At 48.7% G+C, this 25154-nt stretch overlaps 2 protein-coding genes across 2 annotated transcripts; one reads left to right on the top strand and one right to left on the bottom strand.

The window, feature by feature from the left end:
- Nucleotides 1-558: 558 nt before the first annotated feature.
- adam17b (ADAM metallopeptidase domain 17b) lies at nucleotides 559-8470 on the bottom strand. Its single transcript, XM_030405339.1, has 18 exons — nucleotides 8169-8470; nucleotides 7497-7629; nucleotides 7287-7420; nucleotides 5627-5715; nucleotides 4935-5115; nucleotides 4549-4679; nucleotides 4375-4461; nucleotides 4177-4287; nucleotides 3800-3944; nucleotides 3631-3722; nucleotides 3322-3474; nucleotides 3042-3241; nucleotides 2399-2502; nucleotides 2173-2307; nucleotides 1695-1825; nucleotides 1458-1625; nucleotides 1316-1372; nucleotides 559-1183 (listed from the first exon to the last, which is right to left on the bottom strand). Exons 1-18 carry the CDS (start codon nucleotides 8314-8316, stop codon nucleotides 767-769), a joined length of 2616 nt encoding a protein of 871 aa, XP_030261199.1. The 5' UTR covers nucleotides 8317-8470; the 3' UTR covers nucleotides 559-766.
- A 3386-nt stretch (nucleotides 8471-11856) lies between these two features.
- On the top strand, nucleotides 11857-20437 carry taf1b (TATA box binding protein (Tbp)-associated factor, RNA polymerase I, B). The gene is made up of 15 exons (XM_030405342.1): nucleotides 11857-11987; nucleotides 12883-12981; nucleotides 14381-14468; nucleotides 14833-14930; nucleotides 15022-15114; nucleotides 15276-15369; nucleotides 15673-15841; nucleotides 15947-16046; nucleotides 16162-16309; nucleotides 16395-16569; nucleotides 16662-16699; nucleotides 16813-16900; nucleotides 17143-17213; nucleotides 17677-17905; nucleotides 19538-20437. Exons 1-15 carry the CDS (start codon nucleotides 11970-11972, stop codon nucleotides 19788-19790), a joined length of 1761 nt encoding a protein of 586 aa, XP_030261202.1. The 5' UTR covers nucleotides 11857-11969; the 3' UTR covers nucleotides 19791-20437.
- Nucleotides 20438-25154: the final 4717 nt, after the last annotated feature.

Here is a 25154-nt window from a genome sequence, read left to right as displayed (position 1 = left end):
GGACAGGTGAGGGCAGGTGAGGGCAGGTGAGGACAGGTGTGGACAGGTGAGGGCAGGTGAGGGCAGGTGAGGGCAGGTGAGGACAGGTGTGGACAGGTGAGGGCAGGTGAGGGCAGGTGAGGACAGGTGTGGACAGGTGAGGGCAGGTGAGGGCAGGTGAGGGCAGGTGAGGGCAGGTGAGAGCAGGTGAGGGCAGGTGAGGGCAGGTGAGGGCAGGTGAGGGCAGGTGAGAGCAGGTGAGGGCAGGTGAGGGCAGGTGAGGGCAGGTGAGGGCAGGTGAGGGCAGGTGAGGACAGTCGAGGACAGGTGAGGACAGGTGTGGGCAGGCGAGGGCAGGCGAGGGCAGGCGAGGACAGGTGAGGACAGTCGAGGACAGGTGAGGACAGTCGAGGACAGGTGAGGACAGGTGTGGGCAGGTGAGGACAGGTGAGGGCAGGTGAGGACAGGTGAGGACAGTCGAGGACAGGTGAGGACAGGTGTGGGCAGGCGAGGGCAGGCGAGGGCAGGCGAGGACAGGTGAGGGCAGGCGAGGGCAGGCGAGGACAGGTGAGGACAGGCGAGGGCAGGCGAGGGCAGGTGAGGGCAGGCGAGGACAGGTGAGGGCAGGCGAGGGCAGGCGAGGACAGGCGAGGACAGGTGAGGACAGGTGAGGGCAGGTGAGGGCAGGCGAGGGCAGGTGAGGACAGGTGAGGGCAGGTGAGGACAGGTGTGGGCAGGTGAGGACAGGTGTGGGCAGGTGAGGACAGGTGAGGACAGGTGCGTCCTCTCAGCACTGCGTCTCCTTGCTGTCGATCTGATGTTGTCTCTGCAGTCTGAACATTATCGCCTTCTCGCTGCGACTCGTCAAGCTTTTCTCCGTCAGGTCCTCGAAGGAGCGCTGACCCGACCCGGCAGGGCGCCCGAACGCCTCCTGCAGCGCCTCCTCGTCCAGGTGGGAGTCCAAGCTGGGGTCCTCCTGGATGGTGGCCATGCGGGGGCTGTCCAGAGGGGGGTGAGCTGGCCCAGGGGCTGGGTCCGGGTCCGGGGCCGGGTCCGGGTCGGAGCTGGAGATCGGAGGGGTACTGGTCTGCTGGGGACCGAACGGGTGGAGGGGTAGCCCAGCGGTATTGGTGCTGGTCGGGAAGGTTGGAGGTTTGAAGATCCGAACGGACGCAGACTCCAGGCTGCTCAGGAGCTCGGCATTCTGGGAAATTAACAGAGCACTGTTTAATTCAGGCTTCACTTGATGTTTGTTATGAGATCAGTCTGTTCACTGACCCGTCTTCAGATTAACGGACCTGAGAGCTCGTGAACAGAACATAAACAGAACACTCACACTGGGGAAGAACAGAGACTTGGTGTTCTGTTCATACTGCTGGTCCAGCTTCTTGTCCTGGACACACAAAGAGACCAAGAGTCAGAACATTCAAGGGTAAAGAGAACCTCTGACATGACCGGAGTACAGTTCTGAGACCCACCACACAGTGGACCAGGATGCTGAAGGGGACCCAGAACAGCAGAGAGAACGCCACCACCGAGCCCACGATGTTATCAGCCAGGAACTTCCCGAACGTGTTGATGTCCAGTTTATCGATGAAGTCCCACAGACGCTCGATGACGTCCTGCACCTGCTTCATACACTTCCCCTGCAGAGACACCACGTGGGTCACTTCACGTTCAGAACCAGCAGAAACAGACGAGCTGACGAAACTTACCGCTCCGTCACAGAAGCCCACGGTGCACGGTTTCCCTTTCCGCAGGAACAGGAAGCTGCCTGCTGCGTCCTGGTACGGGGCGCAGACGCCGCTGCTGTTCCGACAGCAGACTTTACAGGACGAGTTGGTTTCTGACCAGAAGACGGAAACAAACAGAGTTAAAGACCCGAACGGAGCGAGGTGAAGTTCTGTTTTATTATCAGTACTGAAGACCAAACACGCAACAACTTTAAATGTTCCTCAAATAAAACAAACCACAGGAACAGTCCAGTCCTCCTCTCCTCCTGATGATACAAAGTCCGCTGAAGTGTTGCAGTCCAGAACACAACCTGACCCGTGTTCTGTGGACCTCAGCTGACTTTATATCATCAGGAGGAGGAGAGGAGGACTGGACTGTTCCTTTACTGAGCTGACTGAATGAACAGTTCCTGTGACTGTGTGTTCGGGTCATAGGTTCAGAGAGTGTTCTAGTCGGTACCGTTGCAGGCGCAGGGCTGCAGCTTCAGCTGGGCCTGGCAGAAGGGAACACACTCTCCGTTCAGACACTCGCCGCTGTCCAGACACGCCGTCTTGTCCCGAGCGTTCTCTGGCGGTGGACACTCGCTGCTGACTCCTGCGGACACAGACGCAGCCGACCCGTCACTGCGAGCCGCTCTGCAACACGTTCACATCACAAACCTGCGACCTTTGACCCCAGAGCTGACCTGTGCAGTAGGAGTGGCCTTTACAGGTGGCGTTGATGGGCTCCTGGCAGACTTCACCTGCAGACTCGAACCTGCAGTTCTTACAGCACGCACTGTTCCTGTCACTGAACGCAGAGACACGCTGGTGATCCACTCAGCTTCACGTTTACAGCTCAGAAACAACAAGACGATACACAACTGAACATCACAACCACGTTCACTGCTCGTGACGCTGCCGACAGGTGAACAGTCGGTCTGTCAGCAGGATTACACAGAAACTACTGACAGATCTGAACCCAGTGGATCCAGGATCAGTCTGGCTTTTTCATTAGCTTTTGTTGCTTTCTTTCACATTGTGAGACGTTTGTCCACATTTTCATTTTTAATTCAGGAACTGATCCATTGATGGTGATGAATCAGGTGTCTGGTCTCTCTGAGTGAGCACAGAAGACGACTGTTGGGCTGTGGCGGAGGTATGCACTCTACTGTTTGTCACAGCATTTGATTTATTGATCAGATTTTACCAACCCGAGCTTGAATGCTTGTGATCCTGCTGACAGGAGACAATAAATAAATAAATATGATGACGGGATCGTTTAAACTGTTTAAACCTGAGTCACGCTAAAGACTCTCAGTCGTCTACGTTCATGTGACTCGCTCTGACCTGCACTCAGCTCCGGCTCTCAGCCTGCACTCGGGGGTGCAGCAGCGGTCCGAGTTCAGGTGCAGCAGCCCCGGGTCGCACTCCTCGCCCTGCTCCACCCGAGAGTTCCCGCACACATTGATGTTCCTCTGCTTGAAGCAGAACGGCGCCTTGGACCTCAGCCGCTTGACGATGGAGCGTTTGCTGCAGTTGGAGAAGAGCTGGACACACAGAGACGCTTCAGTTACAGTTCAGGAGTCGACCCGTGAAGAGCTCAGAGCGTCACACAGAGGAGGCGCACCTTGTTGTTGACGTGGTCGCCGCTCACAGCGATGGGGTACATGACGTACTTCCCTCCCTGGTCCTCTCGCGGGGCGCAGTACGGGATGTTGTCCGGGTCGTGTTCCGCTCCAAAGTTATGACCGAGCTCGTGAGTCGTCACCAGGTCGGCTTCCTGTGGAGGCGACACGAACCGATCACTGACAGCAGAACTCCACCTCAGTGAACATCCACCACGTGTCCACTTCCACAAATATAAACTCTTCCATCAGAGTGACAAACTGATTTAAATCATCATGTTAATCATCTGACGATAATTAAACCAGCCCACCTTCGTCAGGATGGTTTTCCCGTAGTTCTTGGTGCTGGTCAGGCCCGTGTTCAGGTAGATCTCTCGTTCTTCGTTGGAAGATGACGGACAGGCTGGAGACAGAACACACAGGAATTACTTTCTGTTTCATGTCTACCTGTCTCTGAGCTGTGCTGAGTCAGCGGGTCACCTTTGGAGCAGAGACCTCCGGGGATGTCCGGTTTGGACGGAGCGACGTAGGCCAGTCCCAGAGTGCCTTCATCAAAGTCCTGGTAGGTGAAGAGGTGAGCGAGGCAGACGTTGGAGGCGTTCTTTGCGATGTCGATACTGAACTGCTGCAGGGACACAAAACCACACAGATGTGAGAGCTGACGTCCTCTGTGACTCATTGGACCAGGACCACACCAGACTCCATTAACAAATGTAGTGATTTAAACAAACTTTATAAACTCTGTCTCTGCAGAATGCTTCATGATTTGTTCCTTCCTGTGGATTCAGCAGCTGTTCTGTGTAGAAACATGGAGTCTGTGTTTACAGTGTGAAGCTGCAGTCATCTCTGTTCGTTACCTCCAGCAGCTTCTTGACGTCCCACACATCTCTGTCCTCCTCCGGACTTACTCTCATGTTGAAGTGACGTTTTCCCGGAGCGACGGCGGTCGGACTTTTCTCTATGATGATCTGACGGGAGACACACACGGAGCGACGTCAGCGTCAGTGTGGTAACAGAAATGTTTGTGGTGCTTTCTGTCCCGTCCTTCTCCTCACCTGTTGGATCTGAACGCCATAACCAACGAACTCATCGTCCCACGACGTGTTTCTGTAGATGTCGTCGACCCGATCGATGAGTTCAATCTGAAAACACAGTCAGGGTGGTGAAGGTGGAGGTGATGGAGGTGATGCAGGTGAGGTTAAAACTAGGTGTGTGGACGGTGTGCTGACCAGGTAGTTGAGGGTGGTGCTCTCCTCCTCGCGGCCCATGTGTTTGAAGAAGCGGTGGTCGGCCACCAGCAGCAGAGGACAGGTGTTCTTCAGGTGATCCTGGACCTGACGCTTCCCTCTGGACACGGACTCTGATCCACAAACACCACACAGGAAGTTCTGACAGTCACTACATGAACACTTCCTGCTGCTGCTTCACAATACAAGTCTTCAGAATAGTAAAGTACGTATTTAAAGATCTTTGTTTCACATTTAAAGCTCGTTAATACAAAAGTTATCTGATTTTTCAGATTAAAAGCTCTTGATTGACATTTAAAGATCTTGATTTCACAATAAAACGTCATCTCGTTCTCACAACAAGCTTCTTCTTCAGCGTTCGTACTGACCTTCCTCCTCCTGCTCCTCTAACATGGACCCTTTGACGCCTGCAGGCAGCAGCTGGCCGGGCTCGGAGGTCAGGTAGCCGCAGACGGACGGCTGGTGCAGTCGACTGAGGTTCCTGATGTCTTCTGAGCGGTAGATCAGCAGACGGTCATCAGATGGCGCTGACGTGAACCTCCACAGAGGCTGAGAGAAGAATCACAGCAGACAAACATAGAAAACAGCTCTGAGGTGTTCGTGTTCCCGTCAAGATGAACCGTCAGAACTCTGGTGACCCTGTGACGGTTCCTGTAGCGCCATCATCGGGTCAACACATTAGAACTGATGACATCACATCAGCCCAGGTAGACTCTGTCCACTGATGATTAGCTACTGTTAGCATGCTAATACATTACATTCAACAGTTATTATGGTAAACATCGGTAGCATGTTAGCATGCTGATGTTTCGGGTCGCTACTAAAGATTTCTGTCATTATCACACTTTTGGTTCTGAGATGTTTTGAAAAAGCAGCAAATCTTTTCTAGAAGACATTTTTTTGCATTAAAAACAAGACGAACGACAGAAGTTCTGATCCTGCTGACGTCTGGTGCACCGCCACCTCCTGCCAGCAGGGGGCGCTGTGGGAACACCTCCTCACACAGGTGTTTCTCTGAGGAGACGCTGCAGGTGGGGAAAACGTTTCCGTTGTGTCTTACCTCGATGTTATACTCGGCCTCCTCGGTCAGGATGCGAGCAGAGAACTCGTGGTCGTCTATATGAGCCTGGACACGAGAGTTTTCCTCCCCTGAAGCAGAAGAACAGAAGTTAAGTATGTGTGAAGCATCGTCAGAGTGAAGCGACGTCAGTGTGAAGCGATGTCAGAGTGAAGCGACGTCAGTGTGAAGCGTCGTCAGTGTGAAGCGACGTCAGTGTGAAAGCGACGTCAGTGTGAAGCGACGTCAGTGTGAAAGCGACGTCAGTGTGAAGCGTCGTCAGTGTGAAGCGACTTCAGTGTGAAGCGTCGTCAGAGTGAAGCGACTTCAGTGTGAAGCGACTTCAGAGTGAATCGACGTCAGTGTGAAGCGACGTCAGTGTGAAAGCGACGTCAGTGTGAAGCGTCGTCAGAGTGAAGCGTCGTCAGTGTGAAGCGACGTCAGTGTGAAGCGACGTCAGTGTGAAGCGTCGTCAGTGTGAAAGCGACGTCAGTGTGAAGCGTCGTCAGTGTGAAGCGACTTCAGTGTGAAGCGTCGTCAGAGTGAAGCGACTTCAGTGTGAAGCGACTTCAGAGTGAATCGACGTCAGTGTGAAGCGACGTCAGTGTGAAAGCGACGTCAGTGTGAAGCGTCGTCAGAGTGAAGCGTCGTCAGAGTGAAGCGACTTCAGTGTGAAGCGTCGTCAGAGTGAAGCGACTTCAGTGTGAAGCGACGTCAGTGTGAAGCGTCGTCAGTGTGAAAGCGTCGTCAGTGTGAAGCGTCGCCAGAGTGAAGCGTCGTCAGAGTGAAGCGACGTCAGTGTGAAGCGACGTCAGTGTGAAGCGACGTCAGAGTGAAGCGACGTCAGTGTGAAGCGACGTCAGTGTGAAGCGACTAGTGAAGCGTCGTCAGTGTGAAGCGACGTCAGAGTGAAGCGACGTCAGTGTGAAGCGTCGTCAGTGTGAAGCGACGTCAGAGTGAAGCGACGTCAGAGTGAAGCGTCGTCAGTGTGAAGCGACGTCAGAGTGAAGCGTCGTCAGTGTGAAGCGTCGTCAGTGTGAAGCGTCGTCAGAGTGAAGCGTCGTCAGTGTGAAGCGTCGTCAGAGTGAAGCGTCGTCAGTGTGAAGCGTCGTCAGAGTGAAGCGACGTCAGAGTGTAAGCGTCGTCAGTGTGAAGCGTCGTCAGAGTGAAGCGTCGTCAGTGTGAAGCGTCGTCAGAGTGAAGCGTCGTCAGTGTGAAGCGTCGTCAGTTTGAAGCGTCGTCAGAGTGAAGCGTCGGTCAGAGTGAAGCGTCGTCAGTGTGAAGCGTCGTCAGAGTGAAGCGTCGTCAGAGTGAAGCGTCGTCAGTGTGAAGCGTCGTCAGTGTGAAGCGTCGTCAGAGTGAAGCGACGTCAGAGTGAAGCGTCGTCAGTGTGAAGCGTCGTCAGTGTGAAGCGTCGTCAGAGTGAAGCGTCGTCAGTGTGAAGCGACGTCAGAGTGAAGCGACGTCAGAGTGAAGCGTCGTCAGAGTGAAGCGACGTCAGTGTGAAGCGTCGTCAGTGTGAAGCGTCGTCAGAGTGAAGCGACGTCAGTGTGAAGCGTCGTCAGTGTGAAGCGTCGTCAGAGTGAAGCGTCGTCAGTGTGAAAGCGTCGTCAGTGTGAAGCGTCATCAGTGTGAAGCGATGTCAGATTCTGATCCGTGTTACCGATGACATGTCCAGTGAAGTAGTTGTGTCTGTTGACGGCGTAGTTTCGCTCTCGTCCGTCCTCGTCCACGATCACAGCTCTGAAGTCGTCGGTGAACAGCTCGTTGTTGGTCCTCAGGTAGAGTCTGAAGTGCCTGCGAACACAAACACACCTGTTGTCTGCTGGACTCGTGCTGACCCATCAGAACCTGTGAAGAACTGGACTCTGACCTCTGCAGGGCGTCGAAGCTCAGCAGCTTCTCCACATGGGTTTGAGTTTGGACGTCGCGGCGGCGGACGGAGTGCGTCTGCAGGCTGGAGAGAGGCAGCACGTCGAAGTCGTCCAGCATCGAGCGGAGAGACGCTGCGGAAACACGTTCACTGATCAATAACGTTTATCATTATTCTTATAATGAAATAACGTCTTTTGTCTGTTTATTTACGTCTTTTGTCTGTTTATTTACATCTTTTATCTGTTTATTGATCGGGGAGTTAAAGCTCTTTAGTGATTCAGACTCAACAGGTCGATGTCTTGTTCACCACCAGAGATACTGGTCCAGAATTGAGATTGTTTTGACTCCACATGTCATTGTTCTGATCCAGTAGATCCGCTCTAACGTTCTGTTACATGATTATAAATATGTGACACAGAACTGTGACTCAATGACACATTTGGATTCATTATCTCCATAATTTAACTTTTAGAATCTGAATGACTGGTTCTGACTCGGTTCTAAACATTCATCATGTTCTGACAGTTCTGTGTTCTGTCATTATTTGACATTAGCAGTCGGTTCTGGCAGGTGTGAGCCTTCATACACTGTGTCTGAGCCACAGAAGTCCGGCTCGTCTCTTCAACTGACATGGACCCGGACCCACATGGACCTGAGTTCGAACACTTACGGTACTGGTCCTCCTGTGTGTGTTCGGGCCTCATGGCGGCCTCAGTTAACCCGATGAGAGCAGCGAGCAGGCTGAGAGCTGCTCTCATGTTGGACTCTGGCGGACGGTTCGGATCAGCTGCTGGTTTCCGTTCAAAGTCCGGTCGCATCAGATTCGAGACGGTTTGGATGAGAACCGGACTTTAAAAAGTCATTTCTGAGGAAGAGGAGCGGAACCGGTCCGGATGAACACTTCGTGTGTTTAAAAGTGAGTCCGCACCGCAAATAAACCAGGAAGACTCACCGAGCCGAGCCGACAGTCAAGAGCCCGCAGACAGGATAGGCGGGCCGGAAGCTGAGCTCAGGGTCAGGCCTTCACAATAAAAGCGTCGCGAAGAGGCGGATTAGCAGGAGGTCGACAACAACAACAACAACAGCTGATGAGTTCAGCCTGCACACAGACAGAAGTGATGAGCTCATGTTCTGGTTCTGATCGCTAGCTCGTTCTGACCGGATCTTCATGCTGTCAGTCTGTGCTGCCAGATAAAGCTTTATTTTGAAATTCCGCCGTCGTGCTGTGCTCTTATTGTGGTGAGCTCGACTCTCTCAGCTCTGAACTGAACTTGAGTTTGTTGTCTGACGTGATTTTAACTGCGTCTGTTTGATGGAGGAGGTGAAGCTGCACAGGAAGCTTTACTGTGAAGGAGACAGGAGACACTTCCGTCCTCCATCTTATGTCAGAGACCACACAGAGACATCTGGCAGCGCTATTTATACCAGCTGATGTCATCATAATCCTCCTGCTGCAGGGCAGATATCAGTCTGATGAGACAGATATCAGTCTGATGATCAGATATCAGTCTGATGATCAGATATCAGTCTGATGAGACAGATATCAGTCCGATGAGACAGATATCAGTCTGATGATCAGATATCAGTCTGATGAGACAGATATCAGCCTGATGATCAGATATCAGTCCGATGAGACAGATATCAGCCTGATGAGACAGATATCAGTCCGATGAGACAGATATCAGCCTGATGAGACAGATATCAGTCCGATGAGACAGATATCAGTCTGATGATCAGATATCAGTCCGATGAGACAGATATCAGTCTGATGATCAGATATCAGTCCGATGAGACAGATATCAGTCTGATGATCAGATATCAGTCCGATGAGACAGATATCAGTCCGATGAGACAGATATCAGCCTGATGAGACAGATATCAGTCCAATGAGACAGATATCAGCCTGATGAGACAGATATCAGTCCGATGAGACAGATATCAGTCCGATGAGACAGATATCAGTCTGATGATCAGATATCAGCCTGATGAGACAGATATCAGTCTGATGATCAGATATCAGTCTGATGAGACAGATATCAGTCTGATGATCAGATATCAGTCTGATGAGACAGATATCAGTCCGATGAGACAGATATCAGTCCGATGAGACAGATATCAGCCCGATGAGACAGATATCAGTCTGATGAGACAGATATCAGTCTGATGAGACAGATATCAGCCTGATGAGACAGATATCAGCCTGATGAGACAGATATCTGCCCGATGAGACAGATATCAGTTCCGATGAGACAGATATCAGCCCGATGAGACAGATATCAGTCTGATGAGACAGATATCAGTCTGATGAGACAGATATCAGCCCGATGAGACAGATATCAGTCCAATGAGACAGATATCAGTCCGATGAGACAGATATCAGTCCGATGATCAGATATCAGTCTGATGAGGCAGCATGTGTACTCGTAACAGAGTATTTGTACTCTGATGTGAGTACTTTTACTTCAGTAGAATATCTGAGGACTTTCCTGTGTTGCAGAGGTGACACACACAGAGGACAGGAAATGTGCTTGTTGCTGCTGCTCTGATACCTCTGTTTTATTTATTTATTTATTTTGTATTTATTTCTTATAGATAGATAGATTGAATAGTAGTTTAACTGATTTACAGTTTTTCTCCAGTGGTTTGGCTCATTTCTTGAAACAGAAATTACATTCTCAAAATAACACGGACAAACCTCCAAACCACTTGGTAATTGTTCACAACAGAACTGAATTTCTCATTCAATTCATCAAATTGCAAATGTCTTAGTACATCTTTGCAAATGATTAATACAGTTAGCCTACAGTTAGCCTACAGTTAGCCTACAGTTAGCACAGTTAGCCTACAGTTAGCCTACAGTTAGCCTACAGTTAGCACAGTTAGCCTACAGTTAGCCTACAGTTAGCCTACAGTTAGCACAGTTAGCCTACAGTTAGCACAGTTAGCCGACAGTTACAGGACACAATAGTCTACAAACCTAATACCATGAATACCATATATGAATCTCTTGGAACATTTGATAAACTGATTAATTGACAGTCAGGTGAAAGTAGAGCTTGACTAACAAAGGAGGAGTTTCACACATCTCAGATGACCAATCAAACAATATGTTTGGTTACCTGACAGGTGCTGTCCATGATTGTGAATGCTGCCAAACATGTATGTATAGAACTTGACCAGGACCAGTACAGTTTCTGAACATGGCCAGCGTGGATGTCCCAGGCCAGCGTGGGGGCAATATAACTGTGTGTGCTGCCATTTCTGAGAATGGTGTGGCACTCACATCCCCAGTCTTGGCCCATACAATACACAGAAGCTCCTCATCTTCTTGGACCGCCTTCATTCTGATTTGATCCCTGAAAATGAGAGAGGACTCGTAGGGCCTCACCTACCAAAGTATGTAATTGTTTGGGACAATGTGAATTTCCACGTGGCCCGGTCATCAGGGCCTGGTTCACTACTCATCCAAGGATGGTCATGGTGTTCCTACCACCTCACTCTCCTTTCCTCAATCCTAGTTTTTCTCCACTTGGAGGTGGAGAGTGTACGAGCATCAGGCTCAAAATCAGAAGTCCCTGCTCCACGTAATGGATGCTGCGTGTGATGATACAACAGGAGATCAGACAGACAGCAGCGTGTGGACGGAGGGCGAGGACAGCCACCAGTGAAGAAATGTTAGTTTTGAATCTCCAGCTTTATTTACAGCACTGTAGGCTACATATCATTTTCAATGTGTTTATATTACAGTATATTCACTGTGTGCAATGTGTGATGTCAAACCTTGGAGGGTGCTCTTATCGTAAAATCCTATTTTATTTTCAGTTTTCTACACAATTGTATTCTGTTAGCTCGACAAAAAAAACTAGTACAGTAACCATTGTCAGTGAAAGACTGGGCTGAGACTGAGAGGTGGACATGAGGGATATTTCAATGGTCCTCTGCCATCGTGACAAAAAGGGACAATGCACTGTGGGGGCACTGACTATTTATATGAGAAAGGAATTTAGTTTTGACACATGAGTGAACACTTTGGGGAGAGATGTGAGCTTTTGCAGGTGAACTATGGTGTTGTGCTGAACTGTAAGACTGTTTTGCCAAATGATCTTAGAGTTTTAAGAATGTAATTTCTGTTTCAAGAAATGAGTCAAACCAATGGAGAAAAACTGTAATATTCCATATCCCCTCTTTTCAAAGTTAAGTAAAATACATTTTTAATGAACATTTGTCAGATTGTAGTTCGTCAGATGACAGAAACACAAACATCTCTACCGGCAGTCCCGCAGGTGGAGGACGGTGCAGTTCACCGTCCGGCCTGATGGTGGCAGCAGAGTGCCGCGGAACATTCACACCACCGGAAACCGTAGAAGAAGAAGTGAAACCCAAACAAACCCTGTACATGTGGACTTCAGCTCGAACTTAACAGAACCACAGAAAAGTGTTTGTGTCGTGTTCTGGTTGTTCGTCAGTGAACATGGACGACGAGCACACCGTAAGTTCTGCTGCAGGTTCCCGCCACTGTAAGAAACAAGTTAGCTAACGTTACTGCGTGAAGCTAACGGAGCGGCGAGTGTTAGCTAGCCCGTCCACACCAAACTCCATTTAATAATTGGTCAAATTAAGTTTATTACGCTAATTGCATTTAACAGAATTTGAGATATTTAACTAAATCTATACGAACCAGTCTAACAGCCAGCACTTTCTTTACATGAAGGTAAAATATGTTCTGATACTTCATCATTGCGGACTTCGAAATAAAAGTTCTTATCTGGACTCGTTTTAAACGTTGAAAGTCTATTTAAAAAGCGTTAACTTGTCTGAGAGTTCAACGTTTATATGCCGATTATTTTGTTTTGTCACGAAAAGCTGTTCTAGATGGTTTTTTAGACTTGTATGCAATCAACCAAGCAAAGAAAGAGTAAACTGAGTTGTTATCTATGAGACCCTGGTGACGTGCGTGAGTATTCAGAGCTGGGAACACTCATCGTATTCGTTTATGATTCAGGACATGACGAGCGAGATGACTTGGTTTGTGTTAAAGTGCAGTTGTATCACAGTAATAATAATAATAATAGTTTTATTTCTCTCTTCCTGCTTTAAAATAGGTTTAACAAGTGTCTGTTCTCTGCTGCTCTGCCGTAGTTGAACAGGAAACACGTCACATTTTTAGCTTAATCACTCAAATTAGATGTTTTGTTTCAGAGGAGCAGAATATTGAAACAAACGAGTTATGAGTCTCATTCCTGTTAATGTAGATTATCCTGTGTGTGTGTGTGTGTGTGTGTCTGTCTGTCTGTGTCTGTCTGTCTGTGTGTGTCTGTCTGTCTGTGTGTGTGTCTGTGTGTGTGTGTGTGTGTGTGTGTGTCTGTGTGTCTGTGTGTCTGCAGGCCGGGTACAGGGAGCCCTGTGCTCAGTGTGCAGCGGTGGACTGGGGAGTTTCAGACGAGGGTCGTTTCTACTGCAGGTCGTGTCACAACGTCATCGAGGTAAACAACAACACCACCACCAGCTGAGCTGATGGATGTGTGTGTAGTCGCAGCAGTGCAACACACAGGTGTTTATACACACATTAAACATTCCCCAGTGTGTCTGACATTGTGTGGACCGGAGGAGGACATACGTTATATGAACACATGCGTTTGCTTGTCTAATAGGGCTGTAACGATACACCAAACTCACGATTCGGTTTGTATCACGATTTTTGACCCACGGTTCGATACAAACCTTGATTTTTTTTTCTTTCTAAATTAAACATTATATTTATGTAACATTTCAATAACTTATGTGTATGATACTTGTCTGATAGTATTGTGGAGGGCGTGTCTATCTGATGGTCTGTTAACTGCACAGATCCTTCACTCAACTTAATACAGAGAAATGTCCCACAAAATAACGTTACAGAACCAAACTAAGGTAACGTAGTAACTGTAACTGTCTTTGGCAACAAGGAAAAATACTGCAGCTGTACGTGGAGAAGCGTCCTTCCTCCCGCCCGTCCTACAGACTCCTCGTCACATTTCTGCCTGATAAACGGCATCTGTCACCGGAAAAAAAAACTGAAACTCACTGAGTGTTTATGATGAAAAAAAATCTCCGTGACGGTCAGCCCTCCGGACCGAGACTTCAGTGAACTTTACCCCGGAAGACAGCCTCCGTCGGGTTTTGATTGACAGGGGAGACACCGGGAAACCCCTTGAAAACACACACGCGTCATCATCATGACGTGTACCGTCACGTCTCTTTAGGAGCCGCAGTGCCGGCTTTGTGTGAATTACACAGCGGTTCGTCTTTCGCTCTGTGTGAACGAACAACGGCGGAGAATTGGTGAACGACCGCTGCGGTGTTAATGTGGTTACAGCTCATAGTGCTGATCTGGACTGGAAGTTGTGTCGCGATTCTGCCTTCCCCCAGCGTGAGACAGGTTCGTGGATCTGAGTGTCGCGTTTTTGGCTTCGATACGTGTATCATTACAGCCCTATTGTCTAAGATATGTTATATAATATGTACATATTTGAGATTCTCAGGTCCAAAGCTGTTTGATATCGACATATATGCAAACATCCCTGTATGATGTTATTACACACATATGATGTCAACAGACGAGACAGTTCACAGTTCAACTCTAAACTTTATTGATCATATACGAATTATTTGTGGTGGTATTTTGTAATTTATTGTCTCTCTGCTGCCGTCAGTTTTAACCTTTTGACTTCAGCTGTTTTTGAGCTCTTCTGTTGCAGTTTGTCATTTGTTCTGACAGTTTCTGATCTAAAGCTGAATCGGACCTGCTGCTGTTTCTGTGCTGCAGTCCTGCTGTGTGTCAGCAGGCGGCAGCGTTACATCAAGTTTTGAGTTTATAACATGAAAGTGTCCAAACGTTCTCAGAGAACCAGAGAGGTGGTGGACCCCAACTTCACTCCTGGCTCCACCCGGATCAGCACCATCAGCAGAGGATCCCGAACCAAGAGGCCCGGTCAGACTGCAGATTATTATTCATCATCACTCTGTTGAACATCTTTCTGAATGGTTTAGGGCTGAAATGATTCGTAGACTCATTGAAATATCTGAGTTTTGAACAGTCGGTTCTTGTGTCACAGTGAACTGAAGGTTCTGGTGTTTGGACTGTTTGTCATGTGACGTCACATTGACCTCTGGGGGAACTTTGATAAAGATTTTTTAATTGAATCAAGTTCAGATAATGACTAGCTGCTGCTCTGATGTCAGTCTGGAGTTGATGACCTGATTTATTTGAATGTTTCTGCTGATTCAAACATGATGATTATTAAATTGAACATCAGTCCTGAAGAATAAACTGTGTTCTGAACGTTGTGTTTCAGAGCGCGGCCGTCAGTGGATGATCTGTGAGGGTTTCCAGTTCATCCTGAGGAACCAGGCCGACGCTCTGCTCCGACTGGGAGTCAGTCCGAACTTTAAGGTCTGTTTTTACAACCGAACACGGAGGCAGAGTTTATTTTGGGGAACCTCTCGGTGAGAAGATGCTCAGATATTTGCTGTGTTTGCTTCAGGACGACGTGCTGTGTCAGCTGTGGAGACTCTACCTGCAGAAGAGTCGACAGGCCTTCACCCACAACCCAGTGACCAGCTCCAAGTTTAAAGTGGTGACGTCACTAATAATTTACACTTCCTGTATTTATCTTGTACTAGCTGCTTGCTGATCGTCGTGATTAAAGAATGTAAAGTTGATCAGCTGAGATTATTGAAGGTAGTTTGAGTTTTATAAACCTAAATATTTGCAGTAAAGGTTCTGTGTCTCTCTCAGCGAGGTCTCGACTCGGACTCGGACAGTGCAGCCGAGTCGTCTGTTGTGTCGGCCAGTGAGACGAACCCGTCCAGCGCGGCCGGGTCCAACGCAGGTGAAGGACGCCTTAAATATGTGAAGAAGTTAAAAGATGTCTGATTGAAGACATTTTTTTTAAATCACTTCCAGTCAGAAACTTGATCTTGAAAGATGGTGAAGTTTCCAGCGTGTGTCTGCAGGTTTACAGGACCTGATGTTTGTCTTCTGATGTTTTCATATGTTTGTACTGAAATTCAACGTTTTCTCGATTTTAAAATGAGTGATTACTTTAGTGTCAGTGTATCTGCTGTGTCAGGAGGGAAAGCAGCAGCTGTGTTTGTCTTTGAATGTCAGTTGAAACACTCGTTTACCTCCACAGAGAGCTCCAGTGAGTGGTCGCTGTGTTCTGGTTCTGTGGATGCTGCTGGCTACCTGTCGGCCCGGCTGCGGCGGACACGCGGTCTGATGAGCATGACGAAGACTTTGGCTCTGATCCACCTCGCTCTGATCTGGAGCGCCGAGGCGCTGACGCTCAGCGACCTGCTCAGGTAACACACACATCTGGATTAGATCGAGTTGATTGTGCCAAGGAAAGCTCTCCAGGCGAGGTCCTGGAAAGTCCTGGAACAGTCAGTTGATGTGTTTGTCTCCAGGTTGGTGAACGAGGGTCACGTCCCGTATGTGAACGCTTACGAGGATCTTCCTGATGAGATGAAGCTTGAGGGGAAAGACGCTCTCATCTTCAGAGTCGAGGTCAGAAATCCATCAGCTCCCAATACTGATCGATACTGATCAATAATCTATAATGAACTGTATATTTAAAGGGTCAGTGGTATCTGTCACTTCAGAACATGTTTTTTGTCTGCAGGATGTCCCGTCTCACCAGAGGGTGCATAAAGAGGCGGAGACTTTGCTTCTGTTCCTGCAGCTTCCTGCTTTTCCTCCAATCAGCCGTCAGAGTCTGCTGCACCCGTCTCTGCTCAGCCTGCGATACCTGATGGACGCCAACCTGCCCGGTAACAATGCCAGTGATCCTGAATCAAGCCTGGATTAAACTGAAGCGTCATGATGGGCTCATGTCTTTGTTTCTTTATTTCCCAGATGAGCTCCACCTGTGGGTCTGCAGGCTGGTGGAGCGCACCAGTATGGCGGATGAAACGCTCCACGTGTCCGACCGTTTGTTGCGTCCTGTTCTGCCGCGCTATGATGTCCAGACCGCCGCCCTCATCATCGTCACCATGAAGCTCCTCTTCGGCCTGGACGACCACACTGAATGGTGAACAGAAATGTTCTTCATCACTCTGACATTCTGAGTTTTTAAGGAATTTGTATTTTAAGTTGAGAGTTTGTTTGATTTGTGTCTTTTAGGGATTTATCCAATCAGACAGGCGACCAGGACGACACCGGTGAGAACTTCTGTATTTCATCTCTTTGGTTTTAGTCTCCGTGAGTCCTCAGATCATTTCTGATTCAATAAAAATGCAACACAGAGGAGATAAATACAACTGTGACCTGACAGGAGAGCTGTTTAACCTGAGGAGGTGGTACCGGCTGCTGCAGGCGGCTCTGATCCGAGCTCAGCAGAGGAGAGTCCATGACATCGCCAGGTGAGACATTCACACCTGGACACCTCGTCTCATCAAAATAACTGTCAAATAACTGGATGTGATCATTAAAGAGTGAAGTTTAAATGTTTTAGTTTCTCAGTCCGTTATGTCATCGAAGGTTAAAGTAAGTTTAACAAATAGAACTGATGTTGAGTCGTAAGTTGTGTCTGTTAGTGATCAGGCTGGACATGAATTCAGTCTCTGATAAACAGGATTGATTAATTGTCTCCTCTCGTTCACAGGAAACAGTGGAAAGCAAAGAAACCTCTCTATGGCAACAAGAGTGAGAAATGCACCATGATAAAGAAGAAGAGTAAGAATCTGATGTCCACCCCCTTTTACTAGTTTAACCGCACAAAGTGACCCGTAATAGGGCTATATTTACAATCTCTATTAGTCATGGATGTGCTTTAGGTGTAAATTAATTAAAGCAGCCTCCTGATGAATCCCGAGCTCCATCAGAGCTGATCAGACGGATTATGTTTATTTCAGAAGCTACAACTTAAATGTTGCATCCCCTCGAATGTTTCCTCTGTCCTGCCAAGTTTGTAACCAACTTCTAGTTTTGTTGCTGAGATGTGACACGATATCTGCCACAGTGTCATTATAAATGTTTGAAATGACTGACAGCAGCGTAATCCAAGTCTCCAGAACTGTTCTGTGGACTACGACACTTCACCTGTCTTTATATCATCATATTTGGGTGAACTGTTCCTTTAAACCCACATGTATGTCAACTACAGTGTGTGTGTGTCTGTGTGTGTGTGTGTGTGTAGGAATAGCAGAGCAGGTGCAGGTGTGTTTTGAGAGGCTGTCTTCCTGCCCGGCGGGCGTCGATCGAGTCGATCCGTCCAGCTTCAGGTTCTGTTGGGGGAACGAGGACGGAGCGGACGGTCCCAGTCTGCACCAGAAGAAGCTGGATGGAGTCATGACCCTGAAACTTGGCGTCCTGACGCCCCTGAACTCCGCCTACTGGCACCCGGCGCTCAAAGCCTGCAAACCGCGGTAGGTCGGCTGTAGCTGACGGCTGGTTACCGACAAAAAGTGGAAGTAAACCGTTGATCACTGACTAAACGTCTGTCAGCCTGCGAGGTCCTGCAGGTGTAGAGTCCTGACTTCTTCTTCTTCTCCTCTACAGGTCCTGCAGGTGTAGAGTCCTGACTTCTTCTTCTTCTCCTCTACAGGTCCTGCAGGTGTAGAGTCCTGACTTCTTCTTCTTCTTCTTCTCTACAGGTCCTGCAGGTGTAGAGTCCTGACTTCTTCTTCTTCTTCTCCTCTACAGGTCCTGCAGGTGTGGAGTCCTGACTTCTTCTTCTTCTTCTTCTCCACAGGTCCTGCAGGTGTAGAGTCCTGACTTCTTCTTCTTCTTCTCCACAGGTCCTGCAGGTGTAGAGTCCTGACTTCTTCTTCTTCTTCTTCTTCTCCACAGGTCCTGCAGGTGTAGAGTCCTGACTTCTTCTTCTTCTTCTTCTCCTCTACAGGTCCTGCAGGTGTAGAGTCCTGACTTCTTCTTCTTCTTCTTCTCCACAGGTCCTGCAGGTGTAGAGTCCTGACTTCTTCTTCTTCTTCTCCTCTACAGGTCCTGCAGGTGTAGAGTCCTGACTTCTTCTTCTTCTTCTTCTTCTTCTCCACAGGTCCTGCAGGTGTAGAGTCCTGACTTCTTCTTCTTCTTCTTCTTCTCCACAGGTCCTGCAGGTGTAGAGTCCTGACTTCTTCTTCTCTACAGGTCCTGCAGGTGTAGAGTCCTGACTTCTTCTTCTTCTTCTCCACAGGTCCTGCAGGTGTAGAGTCCTGACTTCTTCTCCTCTACAGGTCCTGCAGGTGTAGAGTCCTGACTTCTTCTCCTCTACAGGTCCTGCAGGTGTAGAGTCCTGACTTCTTCTCCTCTACAGGTCCTGCAGGTGTAGAGTCCTGACTTCTTCTCCTCTACAGGTCCTGCAGGTGTAGAGTCCTGACTTCTTCTTCTTCTTCTTCTTCTCCACAGGTCCTGCAGGTGTAGAGTCCTGACTTCTTCTTCTTCTTCTTCTCCTCTACAGGTCCTGCAGGTGTAGAGTCCTGACTTCTTCTTCTTCTTCTTCTTCTCCACAGGTCCTGCAGGTGTAGAGTCCTGACTTCTTCTTCTTCTTCTCCTCTACAGGTCCTGCAGGTGTAGAGTCCTGACTTCTTCTTCTTCTTCTTCTTCTTCTCCACAGGTCCTGCAGGTGTAGAGTCCTGACTTCTTCTTCTTCTTCTTCTCCACAGGTCCTGCAGGTGTAGAGTCCTGACTTCTTCTTCTTCTTCTTCTTCTTCTTCTCTACAGGTCCTGCAGGTGTAGAGTCCTGACTTCTTCTTCTTCTTCTCCACAGGTCCTGCAGGTGTAGAGTCCTGACTTCTTCTCCTCTACAGGTCCTGCAGGTGTAGAGTCCTGACTTCTTCTCCTCTACAGGTCCTGCAGGTGTAGAGTCCTGACTTCTTCTCCTCTACAGGTCCTGCAGGTGTAGAGTCCTGACTTCTTCTCCTCTACAGGTCCTGCAGGTGTAGAGTCCTGACTTCTTCTTCTCTACAGGTCCTGCAGGTGTAGAGTCCTGACTTCTTCTTCTTCTTCTCCACAGGTCCTGCAGGTGTAGAGTCCTGACTTCTTCTTCTTCTTCTCCACAGGTCCTGCAGCAGTCACTACTCAGAGGTGGAACCGACGCTGCCTCGGACGTTCGTGTGGCTGCTGCAGCTCTTCGGCTTCCTGCTGGATGTGAAGCCGGCGTACCTGTACGAGGAGGTGCTGAAGGTGGAGAGACGAGCCATTGACGGCAAAACACATCAGAGGAAGAAGAGGAGAACCAGGCCCAAGACCCAGGCCAAGGCCAGGGCCAGAACTCAGAGAGGACGAGAAAACAAAAGAGAAACCTTCAACTGACATCAGCAGTGTGATGGTTGTTCAGAAACAATAATTTGATATCATGTCGCATTGATGTGCTGAGCCTGACGACAGATCCTGTTCAGACCGGTGTAAACATCCGTCCTGAGTGGTCTGGTCACAGGTGGACAGCTCCACGTACAGGTGTGAATGAGGACACATAAGATCCGATCACTCAGACCACATCCAGAGGTGGACTGGATCACACACTGGTCCACTGACGTAAGAAGAAGACAGCGACCGGCAGAACGCACCAGAATATATCGTTCCAACTGATCGGACCACTGAACCAGTGACATCAGCACCAGACTCCCTTAACAAATGTGTCAGTTTAGTGAGTTGTTGAGTTGGAGACACTTTATAAACTCTGTGAAACTCTGTCTCTGACTCATTCTGCATTATTTGGACCTTCTTGTTCATTCAGCAAATGTTCTACATGAACTTCTTTCTGTCTTTGAGTAGAAACATGGAGACTGTTTGTCTCATACAGAGCAGGAAGTGACATCACAGGTGGTCACTCAGCCTCAGATTTGTGAGGACAGAAGTTAAAACCACCTGCAGGACTTTGATGTCAAACTGTTTATTTTCTGCCGTCGGCATGGTTTCACGCTGCAAATGTTTTTATAATAAAGATTTTAAAGAATCGATCGGAGCTCATCAGTCCTTTCCTGTAACAGAACCTCTGTCGGTGTTTGCAGAGTGAAAACAGCTGGTTGGGATTATTTTTATATTTTTTCTTTGTGTTGCAGCTGAAGACAAAGAAACTTCAGCAAGCTGCAGTGACGGGAGACGACCAGCAGGGGGAGGCGGACACATGAATCAGATTAATTCATACGGACACACAACAGACAGACAGACAGACAGACACACAACAGACAGACAGACAGACACACAACACACAGACAGACAGACAGACAGACACACAACAGACAGACAGACAGACACACAACAGACAGACAGACAGACACACAACAGACAGACAGACAGACACACAACACACAGACAGACAGACACACAACACACAGACAGTAAACACTTTATTACACGTCGTTAACGAGCATCATGAGGCTGAAACTGAACAAACTGAACCACAATAAAGTTTTCTCACTGAAACATGTCAGGTTTCTTCTAATCGTCTGTCAACAGGAACACGTCAGGAATACAGAGAAGTTTTATCAACAGGATGTTTTCTTCAGGAGACGCTGCTGATGAAGATGATGATGAAGAAGATGAACTGACTCCTGCTGCAGTAAAGTATCTGGTGTGTTTTCTCTCCACAGTCTCAGCAGCTGAAAGTCGTCTGAGGACTCGGTCACAGTAATCTGTCCTGATGTTGTTGCCGCGGTGATGTGAGGTAACGCCGCTCTGTAGTATCACCGTGGCAACATGAGGCGCCAGATAACGAGGCAACGATACGTGAAAACATCCGTTACCTCAGCTGACCGAGGAGAAATCAGGTCAGTGCAGCAGAGACCAAGAAAGTTTCACCTGAGATGAACTTCAGCCTCAGAGTCTGACTGAGTCTGATGATTATCATTATACATTTTTATATAATACAGATGTTGTATATCTCTATATATTTATCTATATATCAGTACTGTATCGGTGCTCCAGTGTTGTCTGGACTGATAAATGCTTCCAAAGACAGACTGTATATGATCAATAATAATGAACACATGTGGTGATCAATAACAACATGATGTCCTCTCAGAGAACTGTCTTCTTTCTGAAGTCATCTGAGGACACAGTTAAAATAATCCGTCAGGACGCTGGAATGAACCAGCCGTCTGTGAACGCATCGCCGAGCTCAGCTGAGGTGACATGAGGTAAAGCTGCTCTCTATAGTATCGCCATGGCAACATGCCCAACGCTCTCAAGTTGCCTAGCAACAGCCTCGCCGTATAACAGAGGGACAAACATGGCCGCCGCCAAAAAAACCCACAGCTCCCCATCAGTGTGAGGCTGAAGAGAAGAAGAGTGATCAACACGTCCTCCGTCTTCAACACGTTCTCCGTCTCCAACACGTCCTCCGTCTTCAACACGTCCTCCGTCTTCAACACGTCCTCCGTCTCATCATGTCCTCCGTCTCATCATGTCCTCCGTCTTCAACACGTCGTCCATCTCATCATGTCCTCCGTCTTCAACACGTCCTCTGTCTCCAACACGTCCTCCGTCTTCAACACGTCCTCCGTCTTCAACACGTCCTCCGTCTCATCATGTCCTCCGTCTCATCATGTCCTCCGTCTTCAACACGTCGTCCATCTCATCATGTCCTCCGTCTTCAACACGTCCTCCGTCTCCAACACGTCCTCCGTCTCATCATGTCCTCCGTCTTCAACACGTCCTCCTCCGTCTCCAACACGTCCTCCGTCTTCAACACGTCCTCCGTCTCCAACACGTCCTCCGTCTCATCATGTCCTCCGTCTCCAACACGTCCTCCGTCTCATCATGTCCTCCGTCTCATCATGTCCTCCGTCTCCAACACGTCCTCCGTCTCATCATGTCCTCCATCTTCAACACGTCCTCCGTCTCCAACACGTCCTCCGTCTCCAACACGTCCTCCGTCTTCAACACGTCCTCCGTCTCATCATGTCCTCCATCTTCAACACGTCCTCCGTCTCCAACACGTCCTCCATCTCCAACACGTCCTCCGTCTCCAACACGTCCTCCGTCTCATCATGTCCTCCATCTTCAACACGTCCTCCATCTCCAACACGTCCTCTGTCTCCAACACGTCCTCCATCTTCAACACGTCCTCCGTCTCATCATGTCCTCCGTCTCCAACACGTCCTCCGTCTTCAACACGTCCTCCATCTTCAACACGTCCTCCGTCTCATCATGTCCTCCGTCTTCAACACGTTCTCCGTCTTCAACACGTCCTCCGTCTCCAACACGTCCTCCATCTTCAACACGTCCTCCGTCTCATCATGTCCTCCGTCTCATCATGTCCTCCGTCTCCAACACGTCCTCCGTCTCCAACACGTCCTCCGTCTTCAACACGTCCTCCATCTCCAACACGTCCTCCGTGTCATCATGTCCTCCGTCTTCAACACGACCTCTGTCTCCAACACGTCCTCCGTCTCATCATGTCCTCCGTCTCATCATGTCCTCCGTCTCCAACACGTCCTCCGTCTTCAACACGTCCTCCATCTTCAACACGTCCTCCGTCTCATCATGTCCTCCGTCTTCAACACGTTCTCCGTCTTCAACACGTCCTCCGTCTCCAACACGTCCTCCATCTTCAACACGTCCTCCGTCTCATCATGTCCTCCGTCTCATCATGTCCTCCGTCTCCAACACGTCCTCCGTCTCCAACACGTCCTCCGTCTCCAACACGTCCTCCGTCTTCAACACGTCCTCCGTCTCCAACACGTCCTCCGTCTTCAACACGTCCTCTGTCTCATCATGTCCTCCGTCTTCAACACGTCCTCCGTCTCCAACACGTCCTCCATCTTCAACACGTCCTCCGTCTCCAACACGTCCTCCATCTTCAACACGTCCTCCGTCTCCAACATGTCCTCCATCTTCTTCTCAGGTGTGAAGTAAATCTGGTTACCTGAGCGAGTCGAGGAGAGAGATCAGGAGAGCAGCAGCGAGAGATGAAGAGGACACGTCTTCGTCTCTCGCTGCAGGTACTCGTGTCCTCTGTGTGAGCAACATGTCCACAGTTGCGTCTCTCTGTCTTGTTTCCAGGATGGATGGTCACCTCTGGTTCAGTCCAAATCAACATTAAGTCCCAGTCTGATCACACGTGACTCCAGACAGCCAGCAGGGCCACTTAGCTCCATGGCTAACTGAGCTATGAGCTGAGTCGACTGCAGGTTTGACTTCAGCAGACGAGATGATAAAGTTTGACTGTGTACAGTTTAAAAGAAAGATTTAAGACTGAAACAGAACCGATGTGACTGGATCACACACGGCACCACACACTCATCATCACCTGGGTGTTCTGTAGGATCCGGCCGACTCGTCATCCTGGATGTTTGAGGCCGATACGGTCAGTGTCAGCTGACTTCAGTAAACTTATTCAGGTGATGTTGCATCATGAACACCAGAACCACTGTGTCTGTGATTACTGACCAACAGGCATGTCAATTGGGTCGGGTGGGACCAGACTGGACCATCTCACACACAATTCACCTTAAATAAATAATTCAGATAAATAATTAAAGTCAGCGACCTGCAGACGTCTGACGTGTTAACAGTGTGAATATTCTGAGGATGAAGGTAAATATGATATAATATCTTTATTTAAGGTTTTCAGTCACACAGACGTTAACGGGTCAAACGGGTCAGTGGAGACGACTCTGATTCTTCACTCATCATGAGTGAAGATAAATAAATATTGTACTATATATTGGTTTATTGCTTCCTTTAGTTTACAGTTGAACTGTCATAAAGAATATTTGAACATGAAACTTTGAGCCGCTCTGAAACAAACAGAACTTCAGAGTCGACACGCTGCGAACAGAAACAGAGAAAGAAAAGAGACTCTGAACACGTCCAGGTTCTGAAGAACACAAAGACTGAACTTTGTGTTCAGGATGCAGTTAAATCAGATTTAATATCTATCTATAATACAAGGAATCTCTGTCTGTCTGTGTGTGTGTGTTCCTCAAATATCTCTGCGGATCAGGATCAGACTGACCTGAGACTTTCAACATGGCTGCTGCGTGGTTCAGTGGTGTGCTATTTCGCATTTGTTTGGACTGCAATGATACCGTGAATAAATTATTTCATAAATGCTTTACAAATTCCACGAGCATTGTCCACCGGAGCCACCACAGTCACGTGCGCACCAGAGCCAATCACTGCAGAGCTCAAGCCCACGACATACCTTAAGAAACAAGCAGATTTATACCTGCAGCAGCGCGAGCTGGACCGGGATTTTGCCGGCGGTTCGGTTCCGTTCTGTGCATCTAAACTGACTGTTGTGGATTAATGAGATTAAACAAGTCCAGACCGAGTCTGTTCGGATCTGAGGAGATCCGGAGACGCGCGGACAACAAAGTGGGATTGGAATCTGTGGATGTTTGTGTGTAGCTAGCGCTAGCCGCTAGCTAGCGCTAGCTACACGGCCCACCGCCCGAGTTGACGGAGCGGGCGCACCGGCACGTCCACAACCGGATTTAGGGTAAATAATGTCCAACACGCTTTTTCGCGAACATTGCCGTTATGTTTGCTTTGTGTCTGGTGCAAGTTGTTGTTTGGTTGTTGAGGAACAGGAAGATGTGGGAGGGACATCGGTGGATGATTGACAGCAGCAGTGATGTGTTGGAGACAGCGACAGAGATAGCGAGTTTTGAGAGTTGAGAGATTTGTGACATATAGCGTGTTTGGAGTGTATAGTTAGTGTGTTATGTA

Source organism: Sparus aurata, chromosome 22, assembly GCF_900880675.1.
Source record: "Sparus aurata chromosome 22, fSpaAur1.1, whole genome shotgun sequence".
NCBI classification, from domain to species: Eukaryota; Metazoa; Chordata; class Actinopteri; order Spariformes; family Sparidae; genus Sparus; species Sparus aurata.
This window is presented reverse-complemented; position numbering and strand designations above follow the sequence as displayed.

Excerpts from the sequence above, each read along its gene's own strand:
- adam17b (XM_030405339.1), bottom strand. The coding sequence starts at position 8,316 with ATGCGACCGGACTTTGAACGGAAACCAGCAGCTGATCCGAACCGTCCG. Across the intron at positions 4,462-4,548 it reads GCACCACCCTCAACTACCTG|ATTGAACTCATCGATCGGGT; the intron begins GTCAGCACACCG and ends CTGTGTTTTCAG. Across the intron at positions 4,288-4,374 it reads ATGGCGTTCAGATCCAACAG|ATCATCATAGAGAAAAGTCC; the intron begins GTGAGGAGAAGG and ends GTCTCCCGTCAG.
- taf1b (XM_030405342.1), top strand. Across the intron at positions 16,310-16,394 it reads GATGGACGCCAACCTGCCCG|ATGAGCTCCACCTGTGGGTC; the intron begins GTAACAATGCCA and ends TTTATTTCCCAG. Across the intron at positions 16,700-16,812 it reads AGGCGACCAGGACGACACCG|GAGAGCTGTTTAACCTGAGG; the intron begins GTGAGAACTTCT and ends GTGACCTGACAG.